General features: G+C 27.0%; 1 protein-coding gene across 1 annotated transcript in view; it reads left to right on the top strand.

The window, feature by feature from the left end:
- Positions 1–1,595: 1,595 nt before the first annotated feature.
- The window catches only part of LOC107447024 (importin beta11), a 46,510-nt gene continuing 34,400 nt past the window's right edge, over positions 1,596–13,705 (top strand). Inside the window, exons 1-8 of the mRNA XM_043051863.2 lie at positions 1,596–1,976; positions 3,535–3,635; positions 5,526–5,598; positions 7,576–7,779; positions 7,875–8,004; positions 8,125–8,232; positions 10,009–10,079; positions 12,334–12,433. Of these exons, the coding sequence (XP_042907797.1) occupies positions 1,845–1,976; positions 3,535–3,635; positions 5,526–5,598; positions 7,576–7,779; positions 7,875–8,004; positions 8,125–8,232; positions 10,009–10,079; positions 12,334–12,433 (919 nt within the window). The 5' untranslated portion in view covers positions 1,596–1,844. The remainder of the gene's footprint in view (positions 1,977–3,534; positions 3,636–5,525; positions 5,599–7,575; positions 7,780–7,874; positions 8,005–8,124; positions 8,233–10,008; positions 10,080–12,333; positions 12,434–13,705) is intronic.

Below are 13,705 nucleotides of genomic sequence, written 5' to 3' on the forward strand. Positions count from 1 at the left end.
TAATATGATTCTTAAAACTATAGAATGTAAAGTTTAAATGGGCCTTTCATGTTATATCATTAAATTTAGTAATACTATTTCTCGGGCATTAGGTTTTAACTCTTATAAGAATATACATATTTTTTTCTGTTAATGTGCAAATATTTTTTCGATGTGTTTTGGATATTCCTTCTCTAATTAAAAGAGATACCATTTTGTTTTCGTTTGCATAAGAAAGAATACCAAATATTTTTCTTTTTTAAATTTAATTAGCCACAATAAAGAAGGAACGTTGCAATGCTACGTGCTACATTAAAAACGTCTCTAGAGTAACTGAATCACTGTTCATATGGAAATCGCAGGTATCCGTCTCATACAAAAACCCCCCCTATAGTTCGTTGCGATCGGGAATAGAGTAGTATTTTTGAAGTTATACTTCTTATGCGACTTCCAACAAGGTTGCGTTAAACGTTTAACGCTACATTTTTTATTTTCAAATTTAGTGGATAACAATTGTAAAAAATTAGTGAAAACAATCCCATGCGACGGATTTAAGGTTATGTCAAGGTACATCTCTTGTGAATATCAATTGATTGTCAGGTTTTCTCTTTTGAAATTACATTATGACGCATTAACATACATTATTAATACAAATACATTTTCCAGGGCGAGACGATGAGACAACCACAAGCACTTCCACTGGTTCAAGGGGTTCACGAGGGAAAAATGCACAATATTACCGTGATTACAGAGCACGGAAGCGAGCGGAGCAGGAAAAAGAGTCGTTGAATAGAACTAGCGATCCTGCTACGACTGCTGATTCTTCTACAATTAACGTCGCTGGTTGTGAAGTTTAACTTCTTCCGTGCGGAGGGAGTCCACGCACTATTTTTTTTTTTTTAATAAATTTTATCCAAAACGTTTAGATATTGGATTTGTCTTAGCTATGGATGGGTGGTCTAATGTAAACAATAACAAGCGTCCTTAAACCGGAAGAAATTTAGAAAATTTCCGGTGTATCCCTCCGCTTATGTTATGACTACGAGGCGATGTGTGAACAATCCTAATATTCTATGCAGTTTTGTTATTGTAATTTGGGGTCAAATCTAAGTATAATTGTACCATTCATAAGAGCTTTCAGAAATGTATTGATTCTCAGAGGTCGTAAGACCAAAAAAAATTTTGGAAAGTTAATATCTCATAGTGAATAATTCTTAAGGTTTGCCATGTTTTGTATTTTATCCCTTATTTGGCTACATTTGAAAAAAATTTCACCAAAAGAATCTTTTTAAGTTAGCCTAATTAAAAAATATTCTAATGATTATAATAGTAATATGATAATGCTGAAGCTTAAAGCTGAAAGAAAGAACTCGGTGCATGTGAAATACTGCAAAATATATGATGCAATAATATGGTGGCGCGTTTTTTAATCTGCGGCGTAAAAATATATCGGAAGCAGTAACCCGGAAGTCTTGAAAGAGCAATTTTACCACTAGCGCCACCACCCTTAGCTTTACACGATCACCCATCCATTGGATGTGCCCTTAAAGGTGCGACAATCGCATGCAGTGGGAATGCTTGTTGCTTATGAATTTGAAACACTGCCATTGTTGCAATAGACCAATTTTAAGACGGGCAACAAAAGGTAGCTCAATACGTTTAAACAAACAAATCCATAAAGTGTCTAAATGTAAACACGAGCCGCTATATCTGACAATTTCTAATTAAATTATGTTATCATAGTACAAATATATAATCTTTATGTTCAAGAGATTATCATTTACTTTAAATTGAAATCGAAATAATATCATTCATGTTTTTAGCATTTAGATAAATCTTGATCTTTAGTAATCACGTTGTTAGAGATGGATAATCAATACAACATAGTTTTAGGAGCTTTGACAAAAGCATCTAGTCAGAATGCTGAACTTTTAAAAGATGCAGAAATTCAGTTGAAGAGTTGGGAGACTGAAAGAGGATTTTATTCTATTTTATTGGTATATTGTTGAAGTTGCAACTTGTTAATATGACTAATTTCTTATGGTCCTTTTTCTTATGTCATTTTATTTTGTTATTAATATTATTTTTCTATCACTATGTCCTATTTTAAAGCATAATCTACCTGAAATCAACCTTGGAGATTTGTTACCTGACTTCATTTTTTTTTATTATAATGATTATCGCAAAATCGGCTCGTTAAGAAAAAATATAACTTTCCTACAGGCCGAGCTTAGCAAAGTCGGCAAAATTATTGTTCAAAAATCTCGAAAATAGAAAAGTTAGCCTTCTTAAATAAATACAAAGAGGATGACATTAAATTAAAAAAATAAAACTTGCTGCAATTTTTTTAAATAAACAACACATGAGTTTCCACTTCACACCTTAGTAAATTGAGAAATATTTTATTGTGTAATATTTGCGACTAAAACAGTCTAAATATGAAAAAAATCTGTAACTTAGCATATTTTAAAATTTTTTCCCATTGTTTTAATTTTGATATTGTATAATATTATCAAGGCTGAACAGATCTCGCGCATTTTTTGCCTTGGCGAAGGGGCCTTTATAGCAATAAGCTACCTTTTGATATTTTAGTAGTATGATTAAATTGTTTTTTAGGGATGATTCCGTATAGGGATGATTTAATAGGTTTTTTAGGGATGATAGGATGAAGTTCAATTTATTTTTGTTTAAAAAATCAAAAAGAAAATCTTAACATGAAATTCAACCAGAGCATTCTAAAATGTCTTTTTTTTTTTTGTTTTGTTTTTTTTGAAAATCTTATTACATCAGGCTCGATTTTTTAAACTTTGATTTTTAATTTAATCTGAAAATTGAAAAAGGGAATCTTATAAGTTGCTTACAAATCTTAAGTGAAATGTGTAACTGTTGACTATTTTTTACGTAATCATACTTAGCAAGCAAAAAGTTTTTTTAATGAAGATGAGAATGATAATCAACAATGTTTTAGTATAAAATAGAGAATAGTAACATAGATCTCACATAAAGGTTGATTCAAAGATTAGAAAAGTGTTAAAAAGCAAACATACCTTAAACCACTTTATTTTTTGGATAAAAAATAAATAAATGTTTATTATCTTTATTTTTAAAAGAGTATGCTTTATTTTATTACATAATATGCTAGCTTTTGAAGAAAATTGGTAAATGTTTCTAGAAACACCAATAAATCCCTGTATGTTTAACTATAAAATTTTTAGTTTTTTAACTATTTTGTAAAATTTGCATCTTTAAAAATTATTGTTTAGAGTTATTTCATTTTTGCAGTTCTTTATGACATAGAAGGCTGTAAAAACTCTATTACCGTAGTACCTATAATATGTTAGGTATCTACTACCACAGTACCTAGTGCTTATGAACACTATTTTAATAGTACCTATTATTACAATTAATTTAAGTTAGAACACTGGCATTATTAATGATGTTGAGTTTTATAGTCTCAATTAACAGATAATTACTCTCTTTTCTAAGGAAAATCATTTTATCAAATTTTTGAATAATCAAATACCAGATATTAACTTATCTTTGTATTGTTTTTAGAACATAGCCTGTGATATCAATTTGCATGTTAACATACGATGGTTATCAGCCTTGTGCATTAAAAATGGTGTTGATCGTTACTGGCGTAAAACTGCTCCCAAGTAAGTAGAAGTGGGATATTAATATTATTTAGTAATTTTTTTTAAATATAATTTAACAGAAAATTATAAAAAATATAATTGATTATAACAAGAAGAAAAAGTTATTGTTTTATTCTAAGTTATTGTTTCTTTCTTTACTGTGATAATAATATTATGTAAGACTTGTCCAAATTACACAAATTATATAAAACATATAAAATATTTTTATAAAATCTAAACTCTATATGTAATTACAGATTTTTTAGGTATTAGAACTATATGATTTTAAAAAAATTTACTGTTATTCCTTTCTATTTTAATTATTAGTTTGAAGGTTAAAACAGTAATCTAAAAAACTTTTGAAGTAATTATTTCAACAATTAATGCTTGATTTGTAATTACAGAATTTCTGAATATTAATTTAAAAATATCTCAAAAAAAGAATACTGTTTTTAAAATAAAAATTTACTCTCATTTTCTTTTAAATTTTACTATAGTTTGTTTTATTTTTAAAATCTTTTAATTTCTTTTCTTGTATTTTCATCTGAAAGTTCAGGTGTGGTTTGTATTTTATATTATGTGTATTTTGTATTATACATTATTAATAAATGTTTTGAATATTAAGGGAACATTGTGATATTCAGTTAGTTAAAAAAAAAAATTAGATCTCTAAGAATTTAAATTTTAGTAGTTTTTTATAATTATTATACCCGATTCATAAAGATCATCTATATTTAAAATTATTGTGCCTTATTCGTAAAGATCATCCATATTTTCTATGTAGTTGTGGCATTATCGAGATTTGTCGATGTGACTACTAGTGAATTAAGTTACTACTTTAATGAGCTATCAGTTTATAAATAACTTTTGTTATACTCTAAAAACCATGCAAAATATTTTATGTTTCATTTAGAAGTATAGACTTAGTAATGTAGACTTAGTATTTAAACTCAGTAGTTTAAGATGTTTTGAGGGCTTCCTCTTTGACATCAAGTTTTTTTTTTTGGTTTTGATAATAAAAACATTTTAACAACTATTTTTTTTTTATCAAAAATTTTTGGTTGTTCAGAATGTTTTATTCTCATTCCGAATTAGCCATTGCTCGATTTAGAGATTAAGTAATGGCCACAGATGCTGGTTTATACCTAACATATAAATAATTTGGAGTTTAACAAACAACAAACTTGTAAATCGATGTTAAGTTTTAATCTTGTCTAGGCTCAGGCTACCAAAAGTGAGCCTCACCCAATCTTTATTACTCATGCCCTGATGATTATGCTGTGGATAATATTTGGATTTCCGGATTTTTCTCTAACCGTAATCTGAAAATTTCCAGACATCCAAGGTCCAACAGTTTCAAGAAATCATTGATCACATTTATGCATAAAAATTCTTGTTTATTTTATTTAAAAATATTAGAACTAGAATTTTTGCTTGGCATCTCTTTCATTTGTAAATATTTTTCTGGTAGAATAATAAATGGGATTAGAGATAAAAGTAAACTTATAAATAATTATTCATTGAAATTATTTGAAATATAATTTATTTAGAAATTTATGTTTTGAAAATGTCAATGATATAAATTTATCAGGACATTAATTTTTTGATATGTGTCATTAATCATTTTACTCAAGAAATTTTCAGGATTTTTGAGTTGGACTCACAATCACCCCAGGTCATGTGAAAATCATAAAATATGAATGTACTTTTATCTTTGTTTTATATAAAGTTTTGCATGCTTTATACATGAAATATTTTAGTTAGTTAATGAATTTTGTGAATGTAACAAATCAAAAATTTGTTTTTATTATTGTTTTCTTTAATCATTTTATTTATTTTTGGAATTTTAAATAGCAAATTTTAGTTCTAATTGTTAGTTTTTCGTTATTGTTTTTCATTTATTTATTTTAGTTCTATTGAAAATGAGGAGAGGATTGCAATCAAACAGAAATTATTGATGTGTTTGAATGAACAAGTCAACCAAGTAAGTTATTTTTGTTTGGTTTTTAACTTTTTTACTGTTATAGTTTTATATATTTTTGTATGCTATAAATATTTTTGAAGAGAAACTAATTTGATATTAATGTGTTTTTTATATATATATATATAGTGCCCACCGCTAATAAAATCACCGGATAATAAAATCAGCCGCCTTATAAAATCAAATCGGCAAGAACCGAATCGTTACAATATTAATACATGTTAAAAACATCCTTTAATAAAATCAATGCCACCGGTCACGGTGGCATTGATTTCCAAAATTGATACCTTCCATCAGGGATCCACACAAACCAAAATTGATACCTTCCATCAGGGATCTCTTCCCCAACAACGAACCATTTATTTTTTAGCAGGATTCAGCTTCATGCCACACAGCAAAAGTTTGCAAAGCATGCTTTCAAAATAATGGCATAGATATATTACCATGGCCAGGAAACAGCCCTGATCTCAATCCAATTAAAAATTTGTGGCGACGTTTGAAAATTCTTGTACGAAAAAAAACGTCCATCCATTAAAAGACAACTAAGTGAAACTATAATTGATTCTTGGCACCATGTGATTACGAAAGATGAACTACAAACACTCGTTCACTTGATGAAAAGACGCTGTGAAGCTGTCTTAAAAATTAAGGTTTATCCTACTAAGCATTGATTGTGTAAGTAAAAAAAAATGCAAATCTTTAAAAAAATGCAAATCTATGATAGATCTTACTATTAATTGCATAACTTTTTTGTAATACTGTATTTATTATTAAATTTTACATTAAATTACCTTCAATTTGATATATAAACGTTTGTATTTAAGTGAAAATTAATATATTCTACAAGCACACAAAGTTGAAAAACATGAAGCTTTCAAAAAGTGTCCACAGTTTTGGCCACCACTGTGTATATATAGTATATATATATACAGCTTTGTGTCTTTTTGAATTATTATAGTTAAAATGTCAATATTGTGCATCAACTGCATTTATTTCTTAGACAAGCTGGTATCCACCAGTTTGAAGATGGAAGGGTTTAAGTTACTGCCAGGGATTGAACCCTAATACTTTACAACAGGCTTGTTAATAATATTTCTTCATATTAATTATAATTTCTAAAACTCAATAGATGGCGCTCTGCGCATAAATGTAAAATCATTAGTTTTCTAATCCGTTTCTTCCATGACACTGTACCATTATCATCATCCTTTTGTTATTAAATATACATTATGTTAAAAGGCGTTTGTTATGATTGAAACCCTGAGATCTGAGATCATATCACCGTACTTAATAAGGCTCAGCACCTTATTCACTGTTCCATCATTCCATATTGGCTCGCTTTAATGCGTGGACAAAAAAAAAAGAAGAAAAATCTTAACTTGCCTTTTCAAAATTTTTTTTTTGGTGTCAATGCACATAAAATTTTAATTGAATACTCTTANTAATCCGTTTCCTCCATGACACTGTACCATTATCATCATCCTTTTGTTATTAAATATATATTATGTTAAAAGGCGTTTGTTATGATTGAAACCCTGAGATCTGAGATCATATCACCGTACTTAATAAGGCTCAGGCACCTTATTCACTGTTACATCATTCCATATTGGCTCGCTTTAATGCGTGGACAAAAAAAAAAAGAAAAATCTTAGCTTGCCTTTTCACAAATTTTTTTTTTGGTGTCAATGCACATAAAATTTTAATTGAATACTCTTGAAACTACTCTAAACTTGTTTTAATGAAAGTTTTAGAGAAATATTTTAAATTAATTAAATTTGGATTTATATTCTTGTTTAAATTAATTAATCCTGCATGCATAAGTAATTGTGTTGTTTTATTACTTTTAATTTTGTAAGATTTTAGTTAATTTTAAGATAACATTTCAAAAAATATTTTGCTTGTAAAAAGCATTATTGAATTATACATTTTGAATTATGAAGAAGTAAATTTTTCCACCTTAATATTGTATGTTAATTACAGATTGCCCTTCAATTTGCTGTCATAATCTCAAAAATAGCTCGTTTTGACTTCCCTAAAGAGTGGGCTGAGCTATTTCCAACACTATTAAATAGTACACAATCCGTTAATAAACTTGAACAGCAGAGAGCCTTATTAACCATGCAGCATGTGATAAAAGCTTTATCTTCCAAAAGATTGACAGGGGATCGTCGTATTTTTTATCAGGTTAAGTCTGTTTTTTATTTCTGGTATTTGTTGTATTTACTGAAACGTGGGTAAAATGTGAACGAAAAGGTAATTGAATTTTTTTTCTTATTTAGCTTACAAGTACAATATTCTCAAATATTTTTCACCAGTGGATAAATTACAGCAAATTATTTCTCCAGGAAGTTAATGGTGATGCTCTTCAAGTTAGGGAACTACTTGATAACTCTTTTTTAACATTAAAAAGTAAGTTTGTAATTATGTGTATTGTATATGTTTCTATTTTATTATTGTTGTCAATGTTTTGTTTTCTTAGTAGATTTTTCATTCTGTTGATACTATGTTATTTTGTTATTAAATTTTTAGTTTTACGAAAGTTAGTCACTTTTGGCTTTAAAGAATGCTCCAAAGAACCAGATGCTGTGAATTTTATTTTACTCATATATCAACAAATTGGACCATTTTTAGACTGCAGTAAGTATTTTTAAATTCATTTTTTAGAATCTATCATAATTATTTATTGACAATAAATTTTAGTGACCTTTGGTTTATGTTTTAATCGGTATTCAAATATTAACTTTATCATTCCTAATTTATTAAATAACCTTTTTAAATTACTTAAACTTTCCAATACTTTACTTTTTTTTTAAATGAGTAAAATTTGTTTCTATTCTTTCAATTTGTAAAAATGCAGAAAAAGTAATGTGGAGGAAAAGAAATTTCTGCTCATTCATTTACGTTTTATTTGATTAAGAAACACATTAGTAATACATTATGTATTTTTGAAATATTTTGACAGTTTTTTTTTGTATATAGTAGTGAAATTTTTCATACATAATTATATATTTTCTTATGCAATTTTTTCTGACCATATTTTTAGATATTTTAAAGCAGCCACTCAGAGAAAATACAAACTTGCATTAGTTGAACTATTAATAGAAAACTCTATATAAAGTTTTACTCATGAATATGAATATCCATATAATGGATTCAAGGCAGGGGTCCCCGACCTTTTTGTACCCAAGAGCAAATACCAGAATATCGGTCGAATGGCGATCACCATTTATTTTTTCATGATAAATTTATAGTTGATAGACATAGATAATATCAAAACATACAAAGTATAAAAATTATTTATAAAATACAGTCAATGTGATCTTTGGCTGAGCATTTCACTCTCCAGCGTTTCACTATTGGGAGAATATGATGAAATTCCTGCTCGCAAGCAATCATCAAGGTGTTCGTCTGTAAGTCGAGATTTGCATTTGTGGAATCAAGAAACGACTGTGTTTTATATGATTCTCTTTTTAAGAATGGAAATTTATTTCTGTCAACTATATTCCCAAATTTCTCATCTGATATAATAGTTTGGAGGATAATATTCTGAAGATCCAAAATTTCTATTTCCACTTCTTTTCACCTTACTTGAAGAAATTCTGAAATATATGTTGCTATTTCGGTTACGTTTATTTAGTTGGTAAAAGGATTTACAAAAAAGGTGACCATAGACTCGATGATATTAAATTGTTGAATGTGCTTTTCGAATTGATCTTGAAGCAATTGGAGATTTATGACAAATGATGATAAGTCAATTTCACTGTCACCTATCAATTTTTTCTTGTTTGGAAAATGCAAAGGAGACTTCATTTTCAAATGTGATATCCACAAAACTAGCTTAGCTCTAAACAAGTTTATAGCCCCTATCGTTCTTGCTATATGTTTGTCCTTTCCTTGCAGCTCCAAGTTTAAATTATTTAGTTTTCCCTTTATGCCCGTTATGAAAGACAAATTTGCTAGCCAAAGAGGATCTCTCCGTTCTAAAAATAAGTGATTTTTGGCTGCAAGATAATTTTTTATTTCTTTAATTTAAGGCATAAATTTATCAAGTACTTTGTTTTTACTGAGCCAGCGTACTTCAGTATGCATTTGCATAGCATTTTTTTGGAAAATGGAAAACCAAAGTATTTTATCATTGCGCACAAGCAGCAGGCGCACCTATACTGATTGATATGCACCATGGTGCCCGCGAGCATATGGTTGGGGACCCCTTAGTTAAAGGTAACAAGCAGAAAGGCTATATTTTACTTAAGTTCTGTTTTTTTCCCTTAAAAGAAGCAGATTATGTCAAGATGATTAGATGTATTGAACTTCTAAATTAAATAATAAAGCATATAAGCTTTTGAAATTAAACAAAATGTTTATTTCTTTATATAACAAATGCATTCATTAAATCCTTAATATTTTTTCAAGGAATGTATTTGCAAAACAAAGGAACAGTTTTTGATGTTTGTGAAAAGTATATAATTTTGCTTGTAAAAATTGTAAGTATATGAAATAAAATGTATTTTAATACTTTCTGTAAACTGTGCATTAAAATTGATACACTTTATTCATTAACAGATATAATTTATGTCTTTCTCTTATTTCCTATTTTTTTGTCTCTTGAACTAACTAAATGTACAAACTAAAAAAACGTAGAAGGAATGTAAATAATTTATATCAGTTGAAGAAATTGTAAGTTTAATTATATAATTGGTGAAATATTCTTGTAAATTTTGCATCAGAAAGAATTTGATAGTCTAGCTCTTATGGTTTATTTGCAAGGATCAGTGTAATGAGAAATTAGGATAATTTAATCCTAACTTCAAAATGACACTTCATAAAAGCACAAGTATCAAAGAATGACTCTTCTAAAAGCTCTTCTTAAATTATTCTTTTACTAAGTTCTGAACTCTGAAAATGACTTTTGGTCTATGATCGATTTTTCTAAAATGTATGATTAGTATTCCATTTTTGTTGCATTTCTTTAACTTAAAAAATAATTTTCAGACACATTTACACTTTTGTGTGAGTCATTGCTGAAATATAATGTAATTGACCAGAAAACCTGATAAATAGATAATGAGGTGCAATTTTTCTTAAAACCAACAACAGACAAAATAATTTAGTAATATAAGTTGCAGTGGGTATAATGGGAGAATATCTATAATATGGTTAATAATAAGTTATTAAAAATTTGTAAATAATACTACCTTTTAACTTGCCCTTTTTTCACAAACTCATTATTTGACTCAACTAATTTAAAATAAACGTAATTATCTATGATAATAACTATTATTTTGAACCAAACATTTGTTGCCTTTGCTGTTAGATACGAGAACATGCCAGGGTTCCGAAAATCATGTATTTAAAAACTGATAAAGTTCTTTTGTTCTGAAATGTAAAAAAAAAAAGACATTACATGTTGTAAATTATTTGTAATAATATTTTTAGTTTCCTTTCTTTCAATATAATAAATATCTTTTTAATGTTCAATAAAAAAATAAATTTAGTTGATTTCAAAATTTTTGAATTACTGTTGGTTGACCTGATAAGTTATTCAAAAAATTTTTGCAAAAATAAATAATTCTGTTTATTTTTGTTAGTTTTATTCATACCTTATATGTTAGATGTTTATTTGATTTTTTCATGTATTATTTTTTGTTATGGTTGGAAATTTGCTACAAAAAGCTTTTTTGAAATTAATACAAATCGGATATCCAATAATTTCCACTAAACATTTTTCTTTATAATTTTATTCATAAAAAAACTGTATTTATAACATTGTGATAAAAGAAATGAATAAGTAATAAAACAAAGTATTAATATTATTTTAACTATAGTTTTTTGCCCTTATTCAAGCCAAATAGCTATAATGCATGGCGAGAATTTAGCTAGATTCACTGAATATATTTTTGTAATTATGAAATGTTTATCAAATTCAAAATAGTATTTTGCTCTTCTCAATTGAATTGCAGTAAATACAAGGAGTTAAAAGTTTTTTTTTTGCAATTTCAGAAAAAGAGAGTTATGGTTCCATCATTATGTTTATTACCGCTGTTTAGTTCCTAGCTCTGAAAGATTAAAAAGTTTTATCTATCGTTGCTCTAGAAATCGTATTTTGTTACATTTATATTTTGCATTTTTCTAACTGTTATTTATCTATAACTGAAAGAGTTAATATAAATATTAGTAAATAAAAGTAGCTCAACTAGAATTGTTACAAAATGATCTAAGTTGTGCCTTTGGACCAATTGGCGATTGTTAAAATATAATTGAGTATATTTATTCAATAATCCTTTTCTCTCACATAAGAATTTAATTCTTCAATTTGTTGAAATAATTTAAGATTTTATAAAAGTATATTTAAGCTATGATTTCTTTGAGCTATGAAAAATATTCCTGAAAATTAGCAGTAATCATTATTAGTTTCTAGGATGCAGTTTTCTGTACACCAACCTGGTTAAAGAATTGGAAGACAGCAGTATTCCCTACTATTGTTCTGACAATTTTTTCCCAAAGAAACTTATATTCTCTTGGCTGATATTTTTGTTCTATGATATTTTAATTCAAAATCATTGTACTATATTAGGATAGTTTATTTCTTCAAATCACTACTAAGATCTAAATGTACTCCTATTAAGTCTGTAACTATGCCTTTTAATTCAAAATGTTAACATTTAATTTTTGCTTGCTATTCGCTTAGGATTTATATTTTTCTGTTTTCTTTACTAATACTTTTTTTTCTTATCCTAGCTTAGAGATGTTGTAGATCTTCAGCCATTTTCTTTTGTGCAGTTCATCCAACCTACTCTAGAATGTTGCATCACATTTTGTTTTAATAGAAGTTTACAAGGTAAATACAACCTTTTTCAACTGAAATAAAAGAAATAATCACAAATTTAATTTATTTTTTCTTTTTGGATTAAGCTATAAAAATTAAGTTTGAGAAATTAACTTAAACTGAAAATCTAACAGAGTTTAATGTTACTTATTGGCATTTTACAATGGGCATTTTAATTACCACTGTAACAAAATAAATAAATAGTTTTTTTTCTTCTTGAAAGTGTATAGATTTTCATTTTACTTTTCATTTAACTTTTTACTTAATTTTTATTATATCTTGTTACTATTAATTTTATAATTTGCATTTTAATTATCACAGTGACAAAAAACATTATATTTGGTTGGATATAGTTTTCTATACTTAATAATATGTCATGCCCTTTCTCATTTAAGTTTAAGTAGTTGTAAAATACTGTAGTTGTGTTTTTATACGATTGTAATTTTTATTTTAAAAAAAATTTTGTTTCATTTTTTTTTTAACTTTGAAGTATTTTTTTATTAACATTTACATATTTCTTAAGTTTCAAAAATATTTTATTTATTTATTTATTATTTTTTTTATCAATGAGTGATTTGAGTGTTAACTTTTTTTGCTCTCATTTATACTTGGAATTGCATTAAGTTGTTCTTGTTAAATTAGGGATTATAAAATTTAAACCGTTTTGTACTCACCAACTTCTATAGATCACATGTAAATTTTCTGCTGTTATTCAATTTTGTAAGTTCAAATAGGCATTTCAGATTTAAATTCAAGGAATGCGTGATTGTTATATATTTTTTTTAATACATAATTATGTTTTGAAAGATGCTATAAATTGTATCAAGTTTGAGATGATTTGTTTGCTACAAAATTTATTGTATTATTTTATTACTAAATTTTAGAATAATTAAAGAAATGTCAGAAAATGTTCAGATAAAATTACTTCTCTCCTTTTATTTTTGAATGTCTTTTAATGGTTTTATTGATATATAGCATTAATTATCTATAGCATTCTAAAATTTTTACATTTTCAATAAAAAAGTTTTGTTTTTATAATAAGAATACCAAGTGTTCCAAGAATGGCAAACAATTTGAAAATTGTATTGAGGAAAATAAAATTGAAAAGAGATGGAAATGTATAGTGTGCAACAGTTTTGGTCAGGAAACCAGGCTTTATTTTCATTAAGTTTCAAAGTTAGTTAATAACTATTAAGCAATGTTTTCAGGGTAACCACTGTTTGTTACATTGCAGCACAATCTGAGAACAAAATTAATTGATCGTTACGCAAAAAAAAAAAAAAA

This window comes from Parasteatoda tepidariorum, chromosome 3, assembly GCF_043381705.1.
Source record: "Parasteatoda tepidariorum isolate YZ-2023 chromosome 3, CAS_Ptep_4.0, whole genome shotgun sequence".
Lineage (NCBI taxonomy): Eukaryota > Metazoa > Arthropoda > Arachnida > Araneae > Theridiidae > Parasteatoda > Parasteatoda tepidariorum.